The 22,677-nt window shown below is 35.3% G+C and overlaps 5 protein-coding genes across 10 annotated transcripts; 1 reads left to right on the plus strand and 4 right to left on the minus strand.

Moving 5' to 3' along the window:
• Window positions 1-280: 280 nt before the first annotated feature.
• On the plus strand, window positions 281-9,380 carry LOC110190990 (uncharacterized). 3 transcript variants are annotated; one of them, XM_086839462.1, is made up of 17 exons: window positions 281-685; window positions 743-1,652; window positions 1,713-1,889; window positions 1,942-2,147; window positions 2,204-2,283; window positions 2,359-5,666; window positions 5,718-5,771; window positions 5,835-5,921; window positions 5,982-6,669; window positions 6,747-6,866; window positions 6,945-7,321; window positions 7,382-7,693; window positions 7,748-8,119; window positions 8,177-8,430; window positions 8,484-8,672; window positions 8,734-9,006; window positions 9,065-9,380. In XM_086839462.1, the coding sequence occupies exons 1-17, from the start codon at window positions 350-352 to the stop codon at window positions 9,272-9,274; spliced, it is 7,953 nt and encodes a 2,650-aa protein (XP_086695588.1). In that variant the 5' UTR covers window positions 281-349; the 3' UTR covers window positions 9,275-9,380. The 3 variants fall into 3 exon arrangements, with proteins under 3 accessions (XP_086695588.1, XP_086695586.1, XP_086695587.1); XM_086839460.1 differs by having other exon boundaries at window positions 2,359-5,771; XM_086839461.1 differs by having other exon boundaries at window positions 286-685; window positions 2,207-2,283; window positions 2,359-5,771.
• Window positions 9,298-10,364, minus strand: LOC110191386 (uncharacterized). Its single transcript, XM_020962242.2, has one exon. The coding sequence runs from the start codon at window positions 10,362-10,364 to the stop codon at window positions 9,372-9,374; it is 993 nt and encodes a 330-aa protein (XP_020817901.2). The 3' UTR covers window positions 9,298-9,371.
• Window positions 10,365-10,896: 532 nt separating this feature from the next.
• Window positions 10,897-12,704, minus strand: LOC110191385 (uncharacterized). The gene has a single exon (XM_020962241.2). The coding sequence runs from the start codon at window positions 12,702-12,704 to the stop codon at window positions 11,283-11,285; it is 1,422 nt and encodes a 473-aa protein (XP_020817900.2). The 3' UTR covers window positions 10,897-11,282.
• Window positions 10,897-15,778, minus strand: LOC110191061 (alpha/beta hydrolase domain-containing protein 17B). 4 transcript variants are annotated; one of them, XR_002320021.2, is made up of 6 exons: window positions 15,330-15,479; window positions 14,581-15,152; window positions 14,337-14,516; window positions 14,140-14,272; window positions 13,555-13,828; window positions 10,897-12,979 (listed from the first exon to the last, which is right to left on the minus strand). XR_002320021.2 is itself a non-coding variant. In XM_020961791.2 (4 exons), the coding sequence occupies exons 1-4, from the start codon at window positions 15,042-15,044 to the stop codon at window positions 13,745-13,747; spliced, it is 861 nt and encodes a 286-aa protein (XP_020817450.1). In that variant the 5' UTR covers window positions 15,045-15,778; the 3' UTR covers window positions 13,147-13,744. The 4 variants fall into 4 exon arrangements, 1 of the variants encoding a protein (XP_020817450.1); XR_002320020.2 differs by having other exon boundaries at window positions 14,581-15,224; window positions 15,330-15,467; XR_002320019.2 differs by having other exon boundaries at window positions 14,581-15,778.
• Window positions 15,779-18,052: 2,274 nt separating this feature from the next.
• fd96Cb (forkhead domain 96Cb) lies at window positions 18,053-19,781 on the minus strand. The gene has a single exon (XM_020961916.2). The coding sequence runs from the start codon at window positions 19,083-19,085 to the stop codon at window positions 18,231-18,233; it is 855 nt and encodes a 284-aa protein (XP_020817575.2). The 5' UTR covers window positions 19,086-19,781; the 3' UTR covers window positions 18,053-18,230.
• Between the last annotated feature and the right edge of the window lie 2,896 nt (window positions 19,782-22,677).

Consider the following 22,677-nt stretch of genomic DNA (forward strand, 5'->3'; position numbering starts at 1 on the left):
TGATATAGTCGTTCGATCCGCCCCGTTCAAACGAACATACATATATACTAGTTGGTACTCTAACTAGTATATATGTATGTATTTCAAAGATACATTCAGATTGCTTCAAAACTGAGAGACTAATTTGAGTAGATACGGATAGATAGACAATGCTGATCAAGAATATATATTATATATATTATTATTATTATTATATATTAATATATTATTCAATGCTTTGCAAACTTCTGACTTAAATTATATTACCCTGCAAAAAACAAACATCTCTGTTTGATGTGAAACCAAGTAAGCCTTTGAAATAATTTTAAAAATAAATTGAATAGTTAATAAGTACAAAGATGCAATAAAAATGAAAAATTCAATATTTTTTGTAATAATTTTTATAATTCTTAAAAGTAATTTGATTACATTGGCAAAAACTAACATCGAATCAAATATATCTGATGGCATACACGCAATTCTGATCAAGTGCCCCAAAGACAGCGCAAATGAAACATGCGAACCGCACTTAATTATCAGTATTCACATGAACCCCAGCGTTGACTTGAACAAATTGGAAGCCTCTTGGATACTCGATGAAGTTTATGATCCCACAAAGCGAACGATTTCAAAGATTATATCCCCCTATTTGATAGTGGTTGGTCGTGGCGAACCTGTTGTGATGTATCCCCTTCAGTATGAAGAAGTCTGTAGAGGTTCATATATTTACATATTAGGTTAATAACTAAAGATATATTTTCAGTCAATTAAGCATGAAGAGTTCAGGAAAGAACAGCCCACCAAAAATGACAACCCCAAAGGCCCACCGTCGAGTCAGAGTGCCCAACCTCGTCCTTCAATAAATATGAAAGAACGGGAGAAGGTCAAGGGCTACCCAACTCAAAAGATTGACGGGCCTCGTCCTTTAATTAACATGAAAGTGGGTGAGGATGAACCACCCTCCAAAGATGATGCTAAGGACGACCAAGACTCGCCATCTGTTAACCCCAACGAACCAAACCCTTCAGTAACTATGAAGGATAATGAAGATGGCAAGGTCGTTTTAGATTCTCCATCTGATCAGAACAACGAATCTTCGATAAATATCAGAGAACGAGAAGATGAAAAACCCACCAGTTCCAGGCAAGGCGTAGTGTCTAGTAAGACTAACGATGAACAAGCCACCGGAGATCTTGCCAAAGACGTTCAAGACTCCCTATCTCTTAGGGCTGATGACCCAAATTCTTTAAAAAATATGAAAGATAGGGAAGATGAAGAACCCATCGAAGATGATGTCAAGGACAGTCAGGGCTCTTTATCTAGTAATACTAACGAGTCTTATCCTTCAATAAATGCGAAGGAAAGTGAAGATGACGGCGTCCAAGGGTCCCCATCTGGTCTAAACGAATCTTGTGTTTCAAACGATCCTCGTGGTCCAATAAATATAAAAGATCAAAAAGGTGTCGAGAAAGTTCAAAGTTCCCCATCAGATGCAACTCAGGACGCTTCTTTTTCCATAAGTACGGAAAACCAAGACCGAGGCGAAGGTTCCCCATATGCTAAAAGGAACGATGTACATATAAAAAAATATGAACAAAAAAAGCAAGATGATGTCAAGAACCTTCAAGATCCTTCTTCTCGTAATGAAAGTGAAATTAATGATGCTTCAAGAAGTAAGTAAAACAATATATAACTTGTCGGTAGTGTGTGTCATCTTGCTACTTTAATTTCAGCTAAAAGAAATCAAGGGGTAGTATATACGAGTAAACAAACAATAGGATTCAACATTGCTTTTGTTCAGAAAACTCCAAGTAAAAGCACAAATGTGAATCACCATGAACCAATGTTTAATCAAAATGACATTTCAAACCTTGGACTTATTGAAGTTACAGATCCGTCTTTAAAGAAGGGTAATTTATATAATTATATTTTTAAAATCTTTTTAAACATTTAAAGCTGCAGATCGGATTGAAAGCCCGAAGGCATTACAGAAAGTTGACAACAAAATCCAAAATAATAAAAATCAGGACGAAAAGAAAAATAAACTTAAGTTTTATCAATATTATGATCAAGAACTGGATAGGAATGATCAGAATAACCTAATAAAAAAGGATCGAGAGGCACCTGTGCCTAATACCGATACTTGGGATATTCGCCTTTTAGATGAGGTAAAACAAAAGTTAAATTCTAAGGATATTAAAATAAGGTGATAATTTTATTACAGAAGCCAAAGCAGGACACTTACCAAGAAGGAAAAGAAAGAGATTACCACCTAAATAATATAAAGGAGAAAGACTTCAGTCTGTAAGTTTACACGTTGTGTAAAAGTAGTAAGAGCCGATATTAATTTTTTAATTTTGCATATGTTTTTTTACTTAGACTTGATCAAATAAAACGGGGATATAAAACGAATAACATTGCAGAAGAAATAAAAAACTATAAGCCCAGTTTTAGAACGCCAGAGAATTCCTTGTCTTATAACATACGAAATGAAAACCATCCTCAGACTACTGGCAGTTATTCGAATGAAAATTATCTCTCTTTTGGAAGTCAGAATCTAAACAGTATAAAGAGTAAAGAATATCAAAATAATATAATACCTGAAGTAAATGATAGTCCATATGAAAAGAAACCAGTTGAGAACACTTTTAAGCTTCCCTATAATAGTCTATCCGATTTAGATAATGCTCCGAACAAACAGCCAAATTACAGATTTAATTTTAAGCAACCTCTTAATGTTCCAACCGATCTAAATGTTATAAAAGATAATTATTATAAAGCTAAGACAACTGAGGATAATATTTATAGGCAAAATTATCCACCAGAAGAAAGAATCGGTGAACAAACCATAAAAAATAAATATTATAATTCTAAGACCGCTAAGAATAACATTTATAACTACCTACCACAAGGAAGAGTTCCTGAACAGGACATAAAAAATGAATATTATAATGTTAAGAAAAATGATAATATTCACACAAAAAACTACTTACCACAAGAAAGAGTTCTTAAAAATGAAATTATAAATAAGTTTTATAGTGGTAAGACAGCTGGGAACAATGTAAACACACGAAATGATTTACCAGCAAAAAATGAATATTATAATGGTGATAATAATTTTAAAGGAAGTAATCCACCAAAAGAAGTAGTTCCAGAATATGGTGGTAAAAATGAATATTATAATGCCAAGACAACGGAGAATAATTTTAATATTGGAAATGATCCAAAACAACGAAAAGTTCAGGAATATGACAAAAATACGGATTATTATACTGCTAAAACTGCTGAGAATAATATTTATAAGGAAAATGATGTACCTCAAGGAAGAAATCCTGAACTTGACAGAAAACATGATTATTATAATGCTAAGACAGCTGAACATAATATTTATACCGGAAATTATCCTCTAGAAGAAAGAATTCGTGAACAAAACATTAAAAATAAATATTATAATGGTAAGACAGCTGAGAATAATATTTACAAGGAAAATGAAGGGAAGGTTCCTGAAATTGACAGAAATTACGATTATTTTAATGCCAATGCAGCCAAGAGTAATATTTTTATTAAAAAATATTTACCACAATATGTCAAGGCAACTGAGAATATTTATAAAGGAAGTGATCTTCAAGAAAGATATAATGAACATAAAAAAGTTCCTGTCCATGATAGGAAAAATAAATATTATAATGCTAAGTCAAGTGAAAATGCTTACAATGGAAATGGTATTCGGCAAGAAAGAGTTTCTGAACATGAAATAAAAAATGAATATTATAATGGTAATACACCTGAGAATATTATTTATCCAGGATATAATTTACCAGCAGAAAAGGTTCCTGAATATGACCGAAAAAATGAATATTATAAAGCTAAGACAACGAATAATATTTATAAAGGAAGTGATCCACCAAAAGGAATTATAGAATATTTTAAAGCTAAAATAACTGATAATATTTATAAAGGAAGGAATCCTCCAAAAGAAGCCGTTCCTGAATATGACACAAAAAATGAATATTTAAATGCTAAAACAAATGATAATATTTATAAAACAAGTGATCTACCAAAAAAAGAAGAAGTTTCTAAATATTATAAAGCTAAAATAAGTGATTTTTATAAAGAAAGTAATCCTTTAAAAGAAGCCGTTCCTGAATATGACAGAAAAAATGAATACTTCAATGTGAAAACAACTGATAATATTAATAAAGGAAGTGATGAACCAAAAGAAGGAGTTCCTGAATATTATAAATCTAAAATAACTGATATTTATAAAGAAAGTAAACCTTCAAAAGAAGCCGTTCCTGAATATGACAGAAAAAATGAATATTTCAATGCGAAAACAACAGATAATATTAATAAAGGAAGTGATCAACCAAAAGAAGGAGTTCTCGAATATTATAAAGCTAAAATACCTGATATTTATAAAGAAAGTAAACCTTCAAAAGAAGCCGTTCCTGAATATGACAGAAAAAATGAATATTTCAATGCGAAAACAACTGATAATATTTATAAAGGAAGTGATCAACCAAAAGAAGGAGTTCTCGAATATTATAAAGCTAAAATACCTGATATTTTTAAAGAAAGTAATCCTTCAAAAGAAGCCGTTCCTGAATATGACAGAAAAAATGAAAATTTCAATGAGAAAACCACTGATTATATTAATAAAGGAAGTGATCCACCAAAAGGAGTTCTTGAATATTATAAAACTAAAATAACTGATTTTTTTAAAGAAAGTAATCCGTCAAAAGAAGCAGTTCCTAAATATGACACAAAAAATGGATATTTCAATGCGAAAACAACTGATAATATTTATAAAGGTAGCAATCCTTCAAAAGAAGAAGTTCCTGAGTATGACAGAAAAAATGAGTATTTAAATTCTAAAACAACTGACAATATTTATAAAATAGGGAATCCTTCAAAAGAAGCAATTTCCGAATATGACAGAAAAAATGAATATTTTAATGTCAAGACAGCTGAAAATATTTATAAAGGCAGTGATCTACCGCAAGGAACTGTCCCTGAAAATAAAATCAAAATTGAAAACTGTATTGCTAAGACAGCTGAGAATATTATTTATTCGAAAAATGATTTTCCAGAAGAAATAGTTCCTGAATATGACAAAAATAATAAATATTACAATGTCAAAACAATTGATAATATTTGTAAATTAAGTCTACCACAAGAAAAAGATCCTGTATATGACAGAAAAAATGAATATTATAATGGCAAAACAACTGAGAGTAATTATAATGGAAGTGATCCTATACAAGAAAGAATTACCGAACTTGACAGAAAAAATGAATTGTATAATGCCAAGAAAACTGAGAAAGAAAGTGATCTGCCACAAGAAAGATTTAATGGCCTTGACAGAAAATATAAATATTATAATGCCAAGACTGCTGAGAATGGTTTTAAGGAAAAGGATCTACTAAAAGGAATAGATCTTGAATATGACAGAAAAAATGATTATTATAAATCTAAAGCAGCTGAGAATAATATTTATAAAGTATATGACCAATACCAAAGAAGAGGTCCTGATGATGATATAAAAAAGGGATATTATAATTCTAAGACAGCAGAGAATATATCCAGACCTAATTATCCAAGCAGCCGAGAACAGGAGAGATATAGTTTTAATGAGCCCGCGAAAAGTCTTTCCAAAGTTAGTGATGTTCCACATTCAAAAGACAATGGTCAGTTTAATGTTAATGAGCATGCTAGCAGTAATAATGATTATTCATTAGCACAAACAGATATTGATTTTATTATTAGTCAACATATGAGGGAGAGTTTTGAGAGTAAGTTATTGTTTTATTATATCTTATATTTAAACTTCTAATTGAAATGTATTTACATGACAGAACAAAAGGTTTATGAAAATGATCAAACATTTGATGACAAAAATGGTAATACCATACTATATAATATAAATCGTGGAGATCCGGAAAGTAGGTTTTCCTTACATTTCTATTTAAATTTTTAACTTAAACTTTATATTTTTCATACAGATCTTTATATTTATAAAACTGGCCAACAATTTGATTACAAAAATTCCAAAACTATGCCAAATAATTTTAATCCCAAAGACTTATATTTCGACCCTGGTCAACCCTATGGATACGCAAAGTTTCCTCAAAAGAAACCGTATTTATCTTATCCCAGGACTAACCCCTACAGATCTGAGCCTAGAAATTACAAAAGAATAAGACGAAGCCTTTTTCCAAGACATACTATAAAAAATGATATAAATAATCCCAATCCACAGAAACAGCTTACTTTGCAAACAATTGAGGAGAATGGTGAAGTTCCATGTGATACTTGTGGTGGAAAGAATAAAAAAAAGGGTGACAAGCCCCCAGCAAGACTTTGTAGTGCCTTGACAGAACCGAAAAGTTCCGAAAGTAAAATGGAAGACTCTATTGCACAAGAAAAACTGAACGATGTCATTCCGTGTGATACTTGTGGAGGAAAGAACAAAAAAATAGGAGGAAAACCCTTACCTGGCGGTGTAGACTCTGAGGTTCATAGAGAAAAAGCGGAAATCGGTGAAAAATTAACACCACAAGATATGATACCATGCGAAAAGTGCAAGGTAAATCGTGAAGGAAACCTGGCTTCTCAATCCTGCGGTTGCGTAAGCAATCCCAGCGTATGCAATTGTGAAATCTCCAAATTATCCAGAGCTCCTAGTCGGAGGTAATTGGGTTTTAAGAATTTTTATTGTACAAAATGTATAAATAAACTTGTTGGTATTTGTTTATTTTCATTTTCAGTAAAGGAGATTTAAATTATGGCGTGTTTAATATAAATGATCCCATTCCGTATTTAACAACTCAATTGCGGATTTTCAGAAGACGACATAATACTTGGTGGAGGATTGCTCCCATTGTAACGTAAGTATTTAAACAAAATAAATTGATTTATATATAAAAAATTATAGAATTTTAAAACTAATTTCATCAATATTTTAGAGTCGATAGTGTGGCGGGTATATTTGCAAATAAAAACATATCAATGATATTTTCTACACGCATCGGAACCTTGCGACAGGAAAAATCTGCAAGATTTTTAAATCACAAACTTTTGATTCCATTAGCAAATGATGAACAAGTGGCCGGGGCCAAGAGCTTGGACACGTTAACGGAAATGCAGAATAACATTGGGAAAGGCTTTCTAATTGGCAATTCCAAGAAGGATATTTCCATTCGGGAAATAAAGAACGACGATGAGGATGCCATTAAAACAATTGACACCCTAGGCTATTTTCCAGAATCCATGAAGGCCTTACAAATGTGTCCCCACAACGACAAGAATCTTTGCCTAAATATTCGAGGCGAAAGGGTACCAGGTAATGTATATTTAAATCCTAATTTAAACTAATTATTATGAGTGTCCTATACACACTTAGAGTTTAGTATCAAAATCAAGATCCCCTTTCGGGAGAATGCTTTTATGGTGGGAAATAAGCATGTGATAAAGATATCCAACATTATTACCGATGCAACCACAAAGGATGCCCTTCATATTTCCATCGATGTTATCAACAAGGGTCTAGAGGCACATGAATATTCCATATATGTTTATAATTGTCCTCTGTCCAAAAGTGCATTAAGTACGACTAGTCTTAGAAAGCAACTACTACCAGATATTGGGCAAAGTGTTACCTTTTTACTACCCTTCATAAATGGAGCAAAGAAAAACAAGAAATTTACTTGTGATGGTAAGTAAATAAGCACACTTTTCCAACAATGCTAGATTCTAATAATTATTACAGTGGTTGTTAAGGAATCTGAGTTAAATAATGCAAATAGAAGCTTTTTTATGAAATCAGCTGACTTAAAAACCGGTATTATTGCCAAGAGGTCCATGGACATTAAGGTCAATTCCAGATGCTTCTGCATTGGGAGATGTCGCTGTCATTGCATGGAAAAATTAGAAACTTATATAAATTACAATGTTTGCGAGAAAATGAGCCGTAGGGCACAGGAAGAGGCAGGACTCATATATAATTGCCCGCCCGGAAATGAAAAAAATGATGTTTGCATCACGGACTGTTCGACTGAAAGCCATAAAAAGATGTCGTTCAACATATTTTATCAAATTCAAACTATTATAATAATTATTCTAATTTGGCTTCTTATATTCGGTAAGTTCTTGAAACCTTAAATGGTTGAATAAAAATATAAATGGGTTTATTCCACAGGTCTTTTGAAAGCTATTTTTGGCCTCTGTATTCAGTCGATAGATAAATGGGGCTTCGAGACTGTTCAACCTGGCAAATATTATGCTTGCACATCGAGGATTCGAATATTTATTGTGAATGTATTCTTCTTTATTATTTATCCTTTCACATGCTGGTGTAAGTGTTTCAAGCCAAAACCGGAGGACCTAATGGCCGCCAGTACCGATTGGTCCTGTAATAATGAAATGTTTGAAGATGATTGTCCCTTAAGCGAGGTAAGCAGGAAGTTCTGTCCCATCTGAGGAATAATTAATATTTTATTTTGAAGAATAAAGACTCCAAGGCGTCTCGACTTCGTGGCGGTGGTCATGCTCAGAAAATATCTGAGAATCTGCTACTTGCCTTTTCTCCAAATTATGAAAATGGTTTGTTCAAAGATGACAAGCCCGACGATGAGGAGAGTACAGCATTTATTTTAGAAGTTTTGGAGGAAAGCAAAACTTCATTGAGTAAAATGGTAACTCAGTCTGCTTCTGCTTTTTTCAATATAGTTAAAAATTATTAAAATTTTCCCCCAGATGAGTCAAAGTACCAAAAGTTCTGAGAGTCCCGTGATTGTGTCAAACTGTGCGGAGAACAGTGAAGAAGACAGAACAGCCGAGGAGCTGGTAAAGAGTCTTAAAGCCTCCCAGAGGGCTTACCGGATATTGAATTCGCCGGTGGGCGGAGTGATTAATATTCCGGAAAATTGCCAATATTGTGTTAAAGGCTTCTTTCTTCCCACCATAAAGAACACTTTTGAATTCTTTAGCTATCATCCTTTAGTTCAGTACATTAGCATCACGAAGGAGGTATTTTTTGTGAATTTCTCCATAGTTTGTTTATGTAAATAATTTTATTTTTATTTAGAATGAAATTGTGAAGCTGAAGAAACCTGAATATCTCCATACAGATGAATTCACAAGGAGTTATGCCAGTAAATTAGAGGTATTGAAAGCGGGGGATCTATCAGTCGGCTGCCCACCAAATGTTCATTGCATAAATATTACTCCCTTTAACGACTTGGAAAGTTCTTTTGTAAAGCTTTCAGATCTATTGAAGGACAAGAACAGCAACTAGGCAAAATCCTTATAGATAAATCTGATATATTCATTTTTTTGTTTTATTTTGTTAAATTTAACTGTTTTCAAATATCTTAAATAAATCTTTGTACTTCTTAATTTAAGGGAACATTGTATGAGGAATGTTCATTGGACTCGTGTTCACTATCCAGGGTGTTACTTTCATCGATTCCAGATCGTATGTCTATCAAACCGCTGCCGTCAGAAATCGTATCTGAAGAATCATCTGGTTTATGGTTTGGTGGAAATGTCGTTGTTTTAATATTTGCATTATCTTGGTATTTTATAAAGAACACCTCAGGTTTTTTTGTTGTTAACACAATTCCTTGTTGGCTTTGATTGAATTGCTCTTTCAGAACAATTTCCGGTTTAACAGTATTTAAAATAGAGTCTTGCGTATGACTTGGAATAGGGTTTCTAAAAGTTTCGATCGGACTTCTTATCGATTCATAAAACGATGTATTTTCTGATCCTTGAGCTTGATGCTCATCTGGTGAATCGTAAAGATTTCCATTATGTTCCGCATGGGAGTATAAAGGTTGATTGCTATATTGAAGCTGATCGTAATGCTCATTTATGTGCGATGACTGGGTTGCCGTGGCCACAAAATGTTTATTTTCTAGATTTAAATCCGAATGTGATGCATAAGTTATGCTGGGTCTTGTTGGAGTCTCATTCGGGACAAGGTAATGGTAATGAATATGCTGAGCTGGACGTGCATTCGGAATTTGCATTGGAAATCCCGCTGAAACAGTTGAGTGACTGGTGATTTGAGTTTCAAACTCTGTTCGTGTAACTGGAGGAATTTCAATTACGTTCATCTGAGGTATCCCATGGACACACGGATACCCTGAATCAATACTCGAAGACCGAGTAATATCGTTTCCATAACTGTCTTGTTGTACGATTTTCTGATCTATTATTTCCTTATGGCTTTGTCGGTTAACGATTCTTCCAAGCGATTGAGCTTCAATGAGTGAATTCTTTAAATTATTATTGCTTAGTTCTGGCACCGATCGAGCACACTCTCCATATAGAGCTCCAAACAAAAATGTATTTAGAGCAAAAATTACTCTTAAACTTAACATTTCTTAAAAATTCAATAAATGTATTTCACAAGACGCCAGCAACAACTGTCTTTTATCTGCTCGGCAATCTGCCTTTATACGAGTTGAGGATTATATAATAAATACTTTCTGAATTGTTCGTGGTATCAATAAACACTATATTGACTTAATCCAAAGCAAACTTAATTTATTTATTTGTGTATTTCGGTGAAAGGCCAAGTCGATTGTAATTATGGTGTCAACGTTAATAGAGGCTTTGCCTTGCGTGGGCTTCACCAAATTTAAGACACTTTAGTTGAGTGCCCTATATACAAAATAGCCCATGGTAAATGCTAGTTTCTAAGCTTTAGGAAAATGGAAATACTCTGTGGTAGGGTATTCAAAATAGTTATCGTCTCTGTTACGCAATGTGAAAGTTTTATTTATCTACATGCCGTCATGTAGATCAGCTTTTACCAACAGCTCCAACCTGAGATAATAAACCAACTGTCAAAACGTATACAACGCATCAGGGGGGAAATCCCAAAACAGTCCGATGAAATACTTTTCTCACTTAGCACTTTATAAAGATTTTATTATAACTATAAAATGTATTACAACAAATATGTAAAATGACAATAAAATGAGGAGAAAGTACACTATTACACACATATATATATGTTTGCGAATGTTGTTAAGCCTAGAATTCAGCCCCATTGTTGGCAGGGCAATTATCGTGTTTGTTACTTAATATAAATGCAAAATCACTGTAAAAATTTCAAACTTAAAGTACTACTAAAAATAGTTGTATTAATGTTTTATTATATTCATAATTAGATTCGATTGATATATATATATATAAGACATACTATATGTTTTTATGGTTTGATGACCTATAAATGAGCTATGCAGAGACACTTGAATATCGGCTTTCGGCTGTCGGCTTCCTAGCGAATGGTTTTAACAGGTGGTTTCTAGAAGTGGATCAGGCTTATAAGTAGTCGTAAAGGGCTTTACATTATTAACAGATGTGGAATCTTTGGGGGCTCGTTTCAAGGAGATAAAGTCTTCATGATGGCTCTCTACACTCTGCACAGCGGCATCCCTATTCGCGTAAAATCTGTCTGGCATTCTCGTCTTCTGTGTTTCACGGTCGCCAGCACAGTCAGAAGCTGGCTGTTTACTAACGTTCCGATCACTGAGGGACAACGATAAGTTTCGCTCCAACGGTGGCTCGCGAATCTGCTCAGACAACCGACGAATATTGAGAGGAAGTTCCTCCTTGGATTGCGTGGGAATCGATAAGGAGCTGTGTCTAGAGTGCAGTGCTATATCGTTCGGACAAAGTAAGTTGCTATTAGTATTTTGATATACTGATTTTCTAACATGGTTCGGTAACGGACTGGAAATCTCCTTGACTTTATCTGGTATATAGCTGGCGGATTTGCTTTGGTCCAGGGACCAAGCCTTATGCGATGCGTTGCGGTGTTGTGGGGAAAATGGGGCAAATAGCAGTCCTGGCTCTTTTAAAAACACATGATCATCGGTTGGATCATCAATTGCAGTTTTCGAATGCTTCAGTTGTGGCTTAACGCACTTGGATTTCTCAGTCCTAGTTGACAGCAGTTTATTGTTTATGGAAGAAAGAGATTTTTCGCGATAGATATTCTTTTTGGAAAGCCGTGTCACCATCTCCACGGTGACATCTTCAGTGTGACGCCTTACCCAAGGATCTATGTTGTGATGCAAGTTTAAATGCTTTTCCGCTTTGGGTGAGATGTTGCTTTTAATGTCCGCATTCTTAATCCATGGATCCGAGGGATAGACCAAACAGCCCGTACTTCTGTTATTCGTTTCATATAAAAAGTTGGCCTTATCTATCTCAACATTGTTGGGAGAAGTTTGCTCGGATTTGCTAATTTTGTGAGTAAGTTGGCGGTAAAACTGATTGTCTGCATTGCTGGCAAGCTGTTTCGTGTTATGGGAAGCTGTTCGCGGTGATTTTCTGATTTCGCTTTCATCGGAAATAATGATGGCCTGCTGAAAGCCACTTTTATGCAATGACAGCTTCGGAGAAACGGCACACTTCAATTGCGAACAGTCCTTGCTGTGGTCATCTACACTCGCTTCTGAACTGAATTTAATTTTGATTTCGTCGTTGGTTTCGGAGTCGGATCCATTGGATTTAAGGGGCTTCTCACAGTTGCACTTTATGGTTGTCGATGAAATGGATAAAACGTTCTGACCTTTGTCCTTTAGAGATCTGTTCGATGCCACTCGTTTCACACTATTCACAGCATCCGTCTGTTGGGACACCTTATTGTTTAAATATCGACCGGAAAGCTGGGTATGCTGGCTATTTAAATATATATTAGCATTCATTGGTGAATGTGGAGAGAGTACTGGAAGTGTTGGAGCGATATTTGGTTGCTTTAATCGAGAAACAAAGAAGCCGTTCGACTTCAGATCAGTTAATGGTGGGTCTTCTTTCCTATTTTGCTTGTTATGTCTGCTGTTTCCACATGATTTGTTTGTTAATTCAACTTTTGAGAGCTGTGGTGAGAAGGGTTGGGCTTTGGAATACGAGCCCGACTGTTTATGCTAAAGAAACTTCTGCTCCAGAGCTTTGGTAGAGCTCTGGCTGGAATTTGAGGCACCTGCAAAAAGACCGAACATACAGATTAGATAAACTCCAAAAACAATGGGCTTATAAGAGAAAGAGAGGAAGCGTAAGAGAAGAGAAGAGGCCATCAATCAAAGCAACAAGATTAATAATTATAAAAAATTGTACTAAAAATTGCATCGTTACAAGTAAAAGGTAAACTTTCAAAGTATCAAAAGATTGCTTTATTCAAACTTTTTGTCCTTACATATTAAAACCATATTACTGATGAAGCGTATTGCTGAATATTCATTTTCAAACCGAATGTAGTTTGTTTTTGTTACTTGTTTTGATTTTTTCTACCGAATATTATGTTATGAAATATCATTTACAAGTTTAAGTTAGATGATATGACCTAGGCTTATTGAATTAATACGGGGACCAGGATCACAATGCTGTAAATATATATATGGGGATCTTGGTGCAAACCTCCTCACAACTAACTGTTATATATATGTATTCATATATATATATATATATATATTTATGTGTATAATCTTTGTTAAAATGCAATTCTCGAATGTATGTATTGATGTGAGCTGCTAGATAATATATGTTTCATTTACAAACCATCGTTTTCAATCCGTTTGTTATTTGCTTCCACATTTTTTTTACTTGTCTCGCCTCCGCCTCCGCTTGCAGCCGCTGCAGGATTTGGATGCTTTGAACTTAGGGACACACTAGCTGCGGCAGGGTTCGAATTGGTTATTACACCGGAAGTAGTGTCGCTAACGCCTCCATCGACATTATTCTTTAATTGTCATTTGACGAGCTCCACCGACAGGAATTTGCGAAGTCGCTCATAATAATGCGGATGCAGTTCAACATCGTTATGTCCGGCGCCCTGAAAAAATTACAATGATTATTTTTAAAGCCAACTAGTTTAATCGAATTAGTAATATGATTTCTATGGATAAAGTCGCAATACCCCCTTTTTGTAGAAAACATATTGGGTAAAAACATATTTTTAAATTAATATGATGATTTTTCAATGAGTTTCAATAGCTATAAATATAGTTAAGTTCCGAAGCAATGCCAAGCTATTTTAATTAATTACATTAATTTCTTATTACAAAAGCTCGCTCACGACTGCACCAACTTGCTCTGGGGCAAGCAATCAATCAACACAGAATACAAACAAATACTCATAATTACCTCCACCCAGAACGGCTCCACTGTCTTAGGACACCGCTCGTAGATTCCGATGCCATGGGAAAAGTCGATGACCTCGTCATCGGTTCCGTGAATAACCAGAACCGGAGCCTTCACCTTAGCCACCTTATCAATGCTGTTTGGAAACCAGATAAGATCAGATGGGGTTTGATCGCAAATCAACGTACGCCGACACTCACCTGGGGAAGGCGTCGAAGAACCAGGTTCTCTTTGTGTTTCTAAACACGACTCTCAGGCCCGACATCAGTGGCGAGTGGAGTATCACAGCTCCGACTTCGTGACGCGAAGCCAGATCAACAGTCGGCACGGTGCCAATGCTTTGACCATACAGGATTATTGTCTCCGGGCTGATGTTGAACCTAAGAAGCGAGAATAAAGTGGTCAGGAATGGAGATAAAAGTATTTGCAAATTTCAATCCTTACCGAGTTCGCATCGCCTGCCAGGCCGCCTCTATGTCTGCATAGAGATTCTTCTCCGACGGCTTCCCGCCACTCATGCCGTAGCCGGAGTAGTCGTAGCCAAAGATATTGCAGTTGATCTGCGAGCCGAGGGTAAGGTAGAAGCTACTCATCTGTCCAAGGTCCACGGCGTTCCCGTGGGAGAAGAGCAGCGTGTACTTGGCATTCTTGCTGCACCTGACATAGATGCAGGTAATCAGGTTGCCACGCGACGTGCGCGTAAAGAAGGCCTCTACTTTCGATTTCTCCCGCTCGGAATACTGCCACTCGGCGCGGTCAAAGAGCTGCAGGTTGTACCTAATGTTCGTGTCGTCCGCCGGAGTCAGCTTGTACGTGGGCTCCGGTGGCTGGAAGGCCAGTTTGGCCGCAATGGGGCCGGGGCATGGTGGGCAGCAGAACATGCAGCACAGCTCGCTTATACTGAACATGCTCGCTAGCTGCTCAGTGTCGAATGCCTCTTCAACGGAATGCAAGTTTTCTTTCTTTTCTTCGATTCTCTTTTCTTTTCTTTGGGTTTCGTCTCTCGGTGCGCGATACTATCAACAAAGGACAAACGAAGTAGCGGAGCTGCGCTATTTGAAGCTATTTGTGTGCAACTTGTCAATGGGCTAGGCGACAGGGTGACAAGACAAACATTTCATTTTTAATTCGTGCACAAGATTCACCATAACGCCTAAATGTTAAATTGTGTTACTGAAATTTGGTACACTCACATTTACAAAAAACGGCAAAATGTAGATAGGCAAACAACCACAAAGAAGCAAGATGGCAAAAACGCCCTAAAAAACAACGGAACTTTCGGTATTTAAGTGTGACCGAGTGTGAAACGACGAGAAAATGTTAGCAAATCGACAGTCTACTTTGTGGGAACGAAACGGAATTGCAGCGGAGATAAAATAATTATATTAACAAAAATAACTATTTATGCAGCTTTATGGGCTTATATTACGATTGGTAACTTTAGTAAATTCATTTTATAGAACTTAAAGTTTCCTCTGCGATATTCTGCACATAAAATACTATGTCGTGTTACAATAATATGTATGGAATATGAGTAGATACATATATACAAAATTTGTAAAAAATATTTATTTTAAGTATGATTTTATATGATATTCATTATAAATTATTTAATAATGTTAATTATATGTATAATTATATTAAAAAATTCTAAAATTACATATTTCCTCCATATATATTGACATTGTGTGTTATATTGTGTGTGTTACTTTTACGGCCACGTTATTTAATTGTTTGAATTTGGTTGGGTGATTAAAGGTGTTTCACATAAATTAAACTTAAATGTTAAGTAAATATTGTTTAATGTTTATTTAAATAATTAGCAAAACAGATGTCCACTAAATGCTGAAAATTGCATTGCGCCGTATAACAGAATATCGATTTAGGATTCCCATTCCATTTCCGCCATTCCGATCCAGCCCTTCTGATTACTTATCGATGAATAATTTGTATCGTTTTACAGTGTCCTTTTAATTATATCTTCGTGAAGCTAATTAGATTTGCTGCGTAAAAGTGATCTTTAACTATTGTGAAAATAATATTGAGTGTTAGGGGAGCATATGTACATGCACTGACGGGTGGACAATTGCCTGGATGTCCCTTATACATGTATCCAAGTTCGGCTGATTTCGCTAATTTGCACGGTGTACGAACGAAGATCGGATCTAGTTGGCAAAAGGTTGTACTTCAATAAGAAATGGCGCTGTTTTTAGTTATGGTAAGTACATTGTAAAATAGGATCCTATATATAATATACATATGTATGTACGCATAACAATGCAATAATCTTTTGTAGATACCAGGGCTTAAACTACATACATATGTACATATGTATGTAAGTATTTTGCACAAAAACTGAAACGCTTCCCACTAAGTATGTATGTACACATGTAACCTCTTCTGGTGTACACATATGTATGTATGTACATATATGTACATATCTAAAAGCGTAGATGCATGCATATGCAAATATTTGGTCGAATGTGCTAAAATTGGAGGATACTAAAATGTGTTATGGCTTACTCACACCTTTATAATTGGGCTAATTAAACCAACACCTAAAAACACAGCGAAGAGCCACTACAGAACGGAACCTTCGCCCGGAAAATGAACAGTGCCCTGTTCGGAGGATGTTGCCAAGAAGTCGATCTACTTGATTAAGGGTAAGCACACACACTACCTAATGAGATACAGTAAAGCCTTTAATTTTATATTAGCTCAAATATATATACAATTTAAATTCGCATAGGCAAAACAACGCTAAAAAATCAGACGTTAGTTATAATCAATTTTCTATTTGATACTATTCGATTGCAAACCTGCTAAGGTGTATAAACTTCGGCTTCCCGAAGTCAGTTTCTTCCTTTTTTATAATTTAACCTCTTTATTCTTACAATATATAAGATACACAATGATTACTTGAATTAGTTATTATTTTAGATTAATTATATAAATATGTGGATTAAACTGCATCTATTTATACTTACCTCTGATCTGAAATTCGTAATGAATTGAATATAGAAAAGTATATATCTGATTTGCGTAGTTCCCATAGCTAGTACTTAATTTAGTGTAATGAATTTTAATTTTACGAATTCCGCAAAGTACTAATAGATTTTAGGTGATAATATTTAGTTATTTCAGCACTTGAGCTCTTTATTCGATATCTACTTTAAAAACATTGTGCTCAAGAATATAGACTCACAGATTTATTTACATATAAATTGATTGAGCTCTTATATTGTTATATACATACCAGCTTACCAGCTTTTTAATTACCAACTCAGTGTTTTGGATTTAATTTGAAAAATATTACATCTATTTCCTTTGACAGGGTATTTTCCAAATCGAATGTTGAAGCTAGCCGTCTTTTCTTGTAAGACATAACAACAACAACGCCGTATCGACCGTGCTCCCCGCTCTTCTTTGCTGCAGTAGTTTATGGTTTATGTATGTGGATGGTAGTTGGTAGATGGGTAACAAGAGCCAAGTATTCCGACTGGGGTTGAAGTCAAACATATGTACGTAAGGATGATTGACAGCTAATGAGAAACAATAGCAACTCCAGGGTGTAGTATGTGCATGTGTGGGATGCAAATGATTTGCAAAACGAGGTAGGTAGGTAGGATGGCAAGTTAACCATTGCGGACCTATTTTCGACCTGTAATCGAATTAATCGAGGTCTATTTACTTACAACCTGTAGTTTGTTTTCCAGCTATAATTATCTATGGCAACAAACAACAGATTAGATGTTTCGTGCTTGTGTACACACACACAATGTTTCTGGCAGAAAGTGAAGACCGTCGCTTCATTGCCAAAACTATAATTATAGCACTAAACTTGTAGGTTGGCTGTTTTTCTGTTAAGAAAACGTTATTCCTAAAAAGTGACTCCAAATAAAGTGATCACAAACTCTAGGTTTAATATGACGCGTAGTTCTTTTTATTGACTTTAGAGATCGTCTAAATTCAATCGTTTACAGTATATATATATATTTAAATTAAAATGAGTACACAAGTAAATAACATAAAACTATAATAATGGGACAGCTAGTCAGTTGAGTTTTCGAACTTAAAACACTTTTCAAATAATTTCAAAATACCGGCAAGGGACCGTTGTGAAAAAGCGGCGGTGTTTTGTGATAGCACGGCAAATTGCCATATTGGCTGTTGTACAGGAAGTTGGGAAAGTACATGTGGTACTGGGCGGCCAGTTCGTTGAAATTAAATGGCAAATGGAACAGTGGCTGCTTCTTCAAGCCGTCGGCCACGGGACTTCCATAGTCCAAATGCACTAATCCCTTGGGATCCGGAGCTATCAGACTCTCGATGGTGAAAGCACGCTTAGGACGAACCGGCGGCGATTGGCTTAACGATGGAACTATAGACGACGGCGGCGGCGGTGGTGGTGGTGGTGCCTTGTAAGTTGACAAGGCAGGAACAGATGCATTCCCGAGATCGTAGTTGTTGGGAGGAAGCGGAGCAATCCTTGGTGGTTCAACAAAACCCAATTGTGTTAGCTGATCATCCATGTAGTGGGACACCAATTCGTTGTTGGCAGCGGCAGTGGCGGCGGCGGCTAGTTTCCAATTTGAAAGATCCTTCTCTAGCTGCTTGACGCGGAATCGCTTGCGTCTCCTTAGCAGGCTACCGTTTTCGAACATATCAAAGGCCATGGGATGGAGCGTCCAGTAGGATCCTTTGCCCGCCTTTGTCACATTACGGGGCACTTTGATGAAGCAATCATTGAAACTCAAATTGTGGCGCAATGAGTTTTGCCATTTTTGCGTATTTTTGCGGTAATACGGAAACTGCTCCATAATAAATCGATATATCTCACTGAGCGGCAGCAGTCGTTGCGGCGAGTGTATAATGGCCATGGCCGTTAATGATATGTACGAGTATGGAGGCTTCTGATCACCGTAAGACATTTTCAATGGGCGTGGCATTGGGACGTCGTTTAAAATTTCACACACAGTCAGCCGTCCGCAGCAGTCCCCTTTACTTTTATTCTGACTTCAGTTTACTTTACTTTGCTCGGAGCAGCAATGTTCACTCGGCGGCAGCAGCGTTAAGACTAATGCGAGGGGCAGCGAAACTTCATGTTTTATGGAAGGGTCGACGAGGACTGGCTCGAGCTCGAGCGAGCTGAGAGCAAGACCGGATCGGAGAGTTGGCCATCCGTCGTCCAGTGTTATACATACATATTGCGAGCGAGAAGGCAAGCGGTCCGGCATTGCTGGGGAAAACAGGTCTGCATCAGGTCTGGTCGTCCTTGTCTGGGCCGCGTACCAATGGCAGCCCGTAGGTGTGTTGTTTATGCCGAATCTCCGAGTGGGTTGCTCAGGGAGTCGCGACCAATCATCGGGCCCGCGATTACACCCATGCACCACAAAGGTGGCCCAACACCGGGAGCGTGGCGGAAAAGCATTTTGTTCCCAGAGACAACAAGGCAAACGAAACGCGGCCCCATTTTTTCCCTTCGCCATTTTCAATTTTCAGTGAGATAGTGCATGCGTGCTGAAAAAGCACAATGCCTCCGCTCCTCGTACCTCTTACCTCGTCTCTCGTACTCGGCGGGGGAAAAGGCAAAGCCCCTGCCTTGATTTGCAAGCTTTTGTCAATACCTGTTTATTTTATATGAATTGGGGGCGTGCCAGAACATGAAATAATAAAGGAAACGCTCGTATTTCACTTCCCATTGCATTATTTTCGGCCATAAAATGATTCAAATTGTTTTTGGCTTTTGCATGAAATTGAAAAATGAATTATGAAAGCAAATGTATGTATTTTCTGATATAAGTATGTTTACCAGATAAAGTTAAACATATCACTGGGGGCCACATAAACACGGGTTCTTTTGTTAATATCCACTTAGCTAATAATGCGTTTTTAAGGATTTTAAACAGAAGAATACAAAATAATGAATGGGGAAAAAAAAGATAAAAGAAAATAATTTATAATCATTTATATAATATATATAATAATCATATATTTTATTATTTTATATTAAAGAAATGGCACCATAGCCCTTAATTTCGCCATCTTCACTAATTTTAAGCCGTCTCCAAAATTATATTTAAAATTTTAAAATCCCACAGACATATTTATAGAAGATGACTCGTTTGATTATTTTCTAAAAATAACTAAGTAATGTTAAAATGTTATATTTTCCCCAAGTTCAGCATGTTTTATTCGTTTTAGATTTAATCTTATACAAGTAATAACTAAATATAAGAAAGGAAGAAAACTTCGCAATTTGTAACTCCGAAATTTGTATACCCTTGCAGTTTGCAAATTTGATCGAAACTTTGAGGGGAAATCGGTCATAACTCACCTAAAAATGCATTAATTTTAATTTTAAAAGTTAGTGTTAGTTAATTTAGAAAGTAAGTGTTAGTTTTTGTTTATTTATAAAGATGCATACTCAATTTAATATTTTTAAAAATTAAATTTTTTTTTAATTTTAACGATTTTAACACCTCATAAAATGTTGAACAAATTTATACAATTTTTTTTTCTTGTGGACATGTCTAGTTTAACTTGGCGGTTAATGCTGATCAAGACTATATATGTTTTATAGGGTCGCAAATGATTCCTTCATTGAGTTGTAATCTTCTGACTGAAATTATAATATCCTTCAAGGTAATACAAATCATTAATCGTTTATCTGATTTTTGTATGATACCCTATCTTGCTATATATTTATTTATATATAACATTTATCCATTTAGTTATAGAAGTAAACAAGTATTTATATTATTTTATAATATATGTGATGTTAGCAAAATTAACCAATGGCATACAAAAAACAAATTAAGATAAATACTTTAGCTTTTATATTATTGCTTTTGAACGATAATCAAGAGTTGTTTTTTATGAATAGTGGATTATTCTTTTTAGAGAATTTTAATGAATATTCCAATTAAATAATCGTTTGTTTTTTTATACCCTTGCAGGGTATTATAATTTCAGTCAGAAGTTTGCAACGCAGTGAAGGAGGCACCTCCGACTATATAAAGTATATATATTCTTGATCAGGATCAACAGCCGAGTCGATCTAGCCATGTCCGTCTGTCCGTCTGTCCTTCTGTCCGTCTGTCCGTTTCTACGCAAACTAGTCTCTCAGTTTTGAAGCTATCTGAATGAAACTTTGTAGTTAGCCTTTTATATACTCTCACTCGTATATATGTCGGAACGGGCCGGATCGGACGACTATATCATATAGCTGCCATAGGAATGATCGGAAAATTTTTACAAAAAATTTTTTAACTTTTTCAGTTTTCAATAGAATTGGATCAAATTTTAGATATAGCCATTCTACTATACTCTACAATTTTGCATAAAATTTTATGAAAATCGGACTACTATATCATATAGCTCCCATAGGAACGATCGAGAAATTAATACAATTAAATTTATAACTTTTTCAGTTTTCAGCTGATTTTCATCAAATTTGAGGTATAGCCATTTTATATAAGTCTTAAATTTTGTGGCAAATTTCATAAAAATCGGACGACTATATCATATAGGTGCCATACAAACGATCGATTGATGTAAAGAAAAAATTCAAATCTGTGAATGTAAAACTGCAAATATAATATGTATAGGTGAATGAAATGAAAGCAGGTATTACTTCATTGTTTTTTAACACAAATATATATAATTTATATTGTATGGATTCATAGAAGTTCTATCTGCAAGGGTATATAAACTTCGGCGTGCCGAAGTTAGCTTCCTTTCTTGTTTTTTATTATCCTAACTTACACTTTAATTAAAATTTGTTCAATGGTGTCCCGCGCAATTAGTAAAAAAATCTCCTTAGATGATTTTTTATTAACGTTTAACTATATCTATATATATTTAAACAAAAAATACTTCTCACTGCTGTCGTCGGCTGGTTGAGGAGTCTTCATTTGATTTATTTCCTCGCAGGGCATGCAGGACTCGCTTTAATTGCCTTTAATAATTACCATAATTATTTATAATGGGACAAGCAAATAAAATATGCCAAAATGCTTGGTATAGTCAATAACTTGAAGTGAAGAAAACACGTTTATGGTAATTTAAAAGACTTATTAAAGTTATTCACTCCTCTCTTTGATTTATAAGGATATTTAAATATATAGCATAATGTCGTCTGATCGCATCTGCCTCCACTGATGATATATTTAAATAGATTCAAGTTTGCTTTGAGGGATCGGAACAGTTAAACACATGTCTAAACCAACTAAAAACTCACATAAACAAAACTAGTTATAAGGCAGCACGCTTACAATCCTCAGACGCAGACATAATGCTAACGAGCTAATAGAGACGTGCTCAAGTAGCAGAACAATGGCCTTTCTCTTTCTTTCTCACAACATATTAAAAACTTTATCGGTTACCTTATTACATTCTCCTTTCTCCAAAAGAGAAAAAAAAACTTGAGAACTTAATTAAAATAAATACCTTTACTTTTCGATGTTATGTAATTATATCAAGTCCATTTTCCGTTTTTCCCAGTATGTAACTATGATCAATAAATATCAATTAAGTAAC

This window comes from Drosophila serrata, unplaced genomic scaffold (assembly GCF_035046125.1).
Source record: "Drosophila serrata isolate PLE 108 unplaced genomic scaffold, ASM3504612v1 contig_376, whole genome shotgun sequence".
In the NCBI taxonomy this organism is placed as follows: Eukaryota; Metazoa; Arthropoda; class Insecta; order Diptera; family Drosophilidae; genus Drosophila; species Drosophila serrata.

Bases quoted from the DNA above. Each gene is read 5' to 3' on its own strand.
- fd96Cb (XM_020961916.2), bottom strand. From the start codon at position 19,085: ATGCCACGCCCATTGAAAATGTCTTACGGTGATCAGAAGCCTCCATAC.
- LOC110190990 (XM_086839460.1), top strand. From the start codon at position 350: ATGAAAAATTCAATATTTTTTGTAATAATTTTTATAATTCTTAAAAGT. The intron at 6,670-6,746 runs GTAATTGGGTTT...TTTCATTTTCAG, and splicing joins TCCAGAGCTCCTAGTCGGAG to TAAAGGAGATTTAAATTATG. The intron at 6,867-6,944 runs GTAAGTATTTAA...TCAATATTTTAG, and splicing joins AGGATTGCTCCCATTGTAAC to AGTCGATAGTGTGGCGGGTA.
- LOC110191385 (XM_020962241.2), bottom strand. From the start codon at position 12,704: ATGAATGCTAATATATATTTAAATAGCCAGCATACCCAGCTTTCCGGT.
- LOC110191386 (XM_020962242.2), bottom strand. From the start codon at position 10,364: ATGTTAAGTTTAAGAGTAATTTTTGCTCTAAATACATTTTTGTTTGGA.
- LOC110191061 (XM_020961791.2), bottom strand. From the start codon at position 15,044: ATGTTCAGTATAAGCGAGCTGTGCTGCATGTTCTGCTGCCCACCATGC. The intron at 14,517-14,580 runs GTAAGGATTGAA...CTCGCTTCTTAG, and splicing joins TGGCAGGCGATGCGAACTCG to GTTCAACATCAGCCCGGAGA. The intron at 14,273-14,336 runs GTGAGTGTCGGC...GTTTCCAAACAG, and splicing joins TTCTTCGACGCCTTCCCCAG to CATTGATAAGGTGGCTAAGG.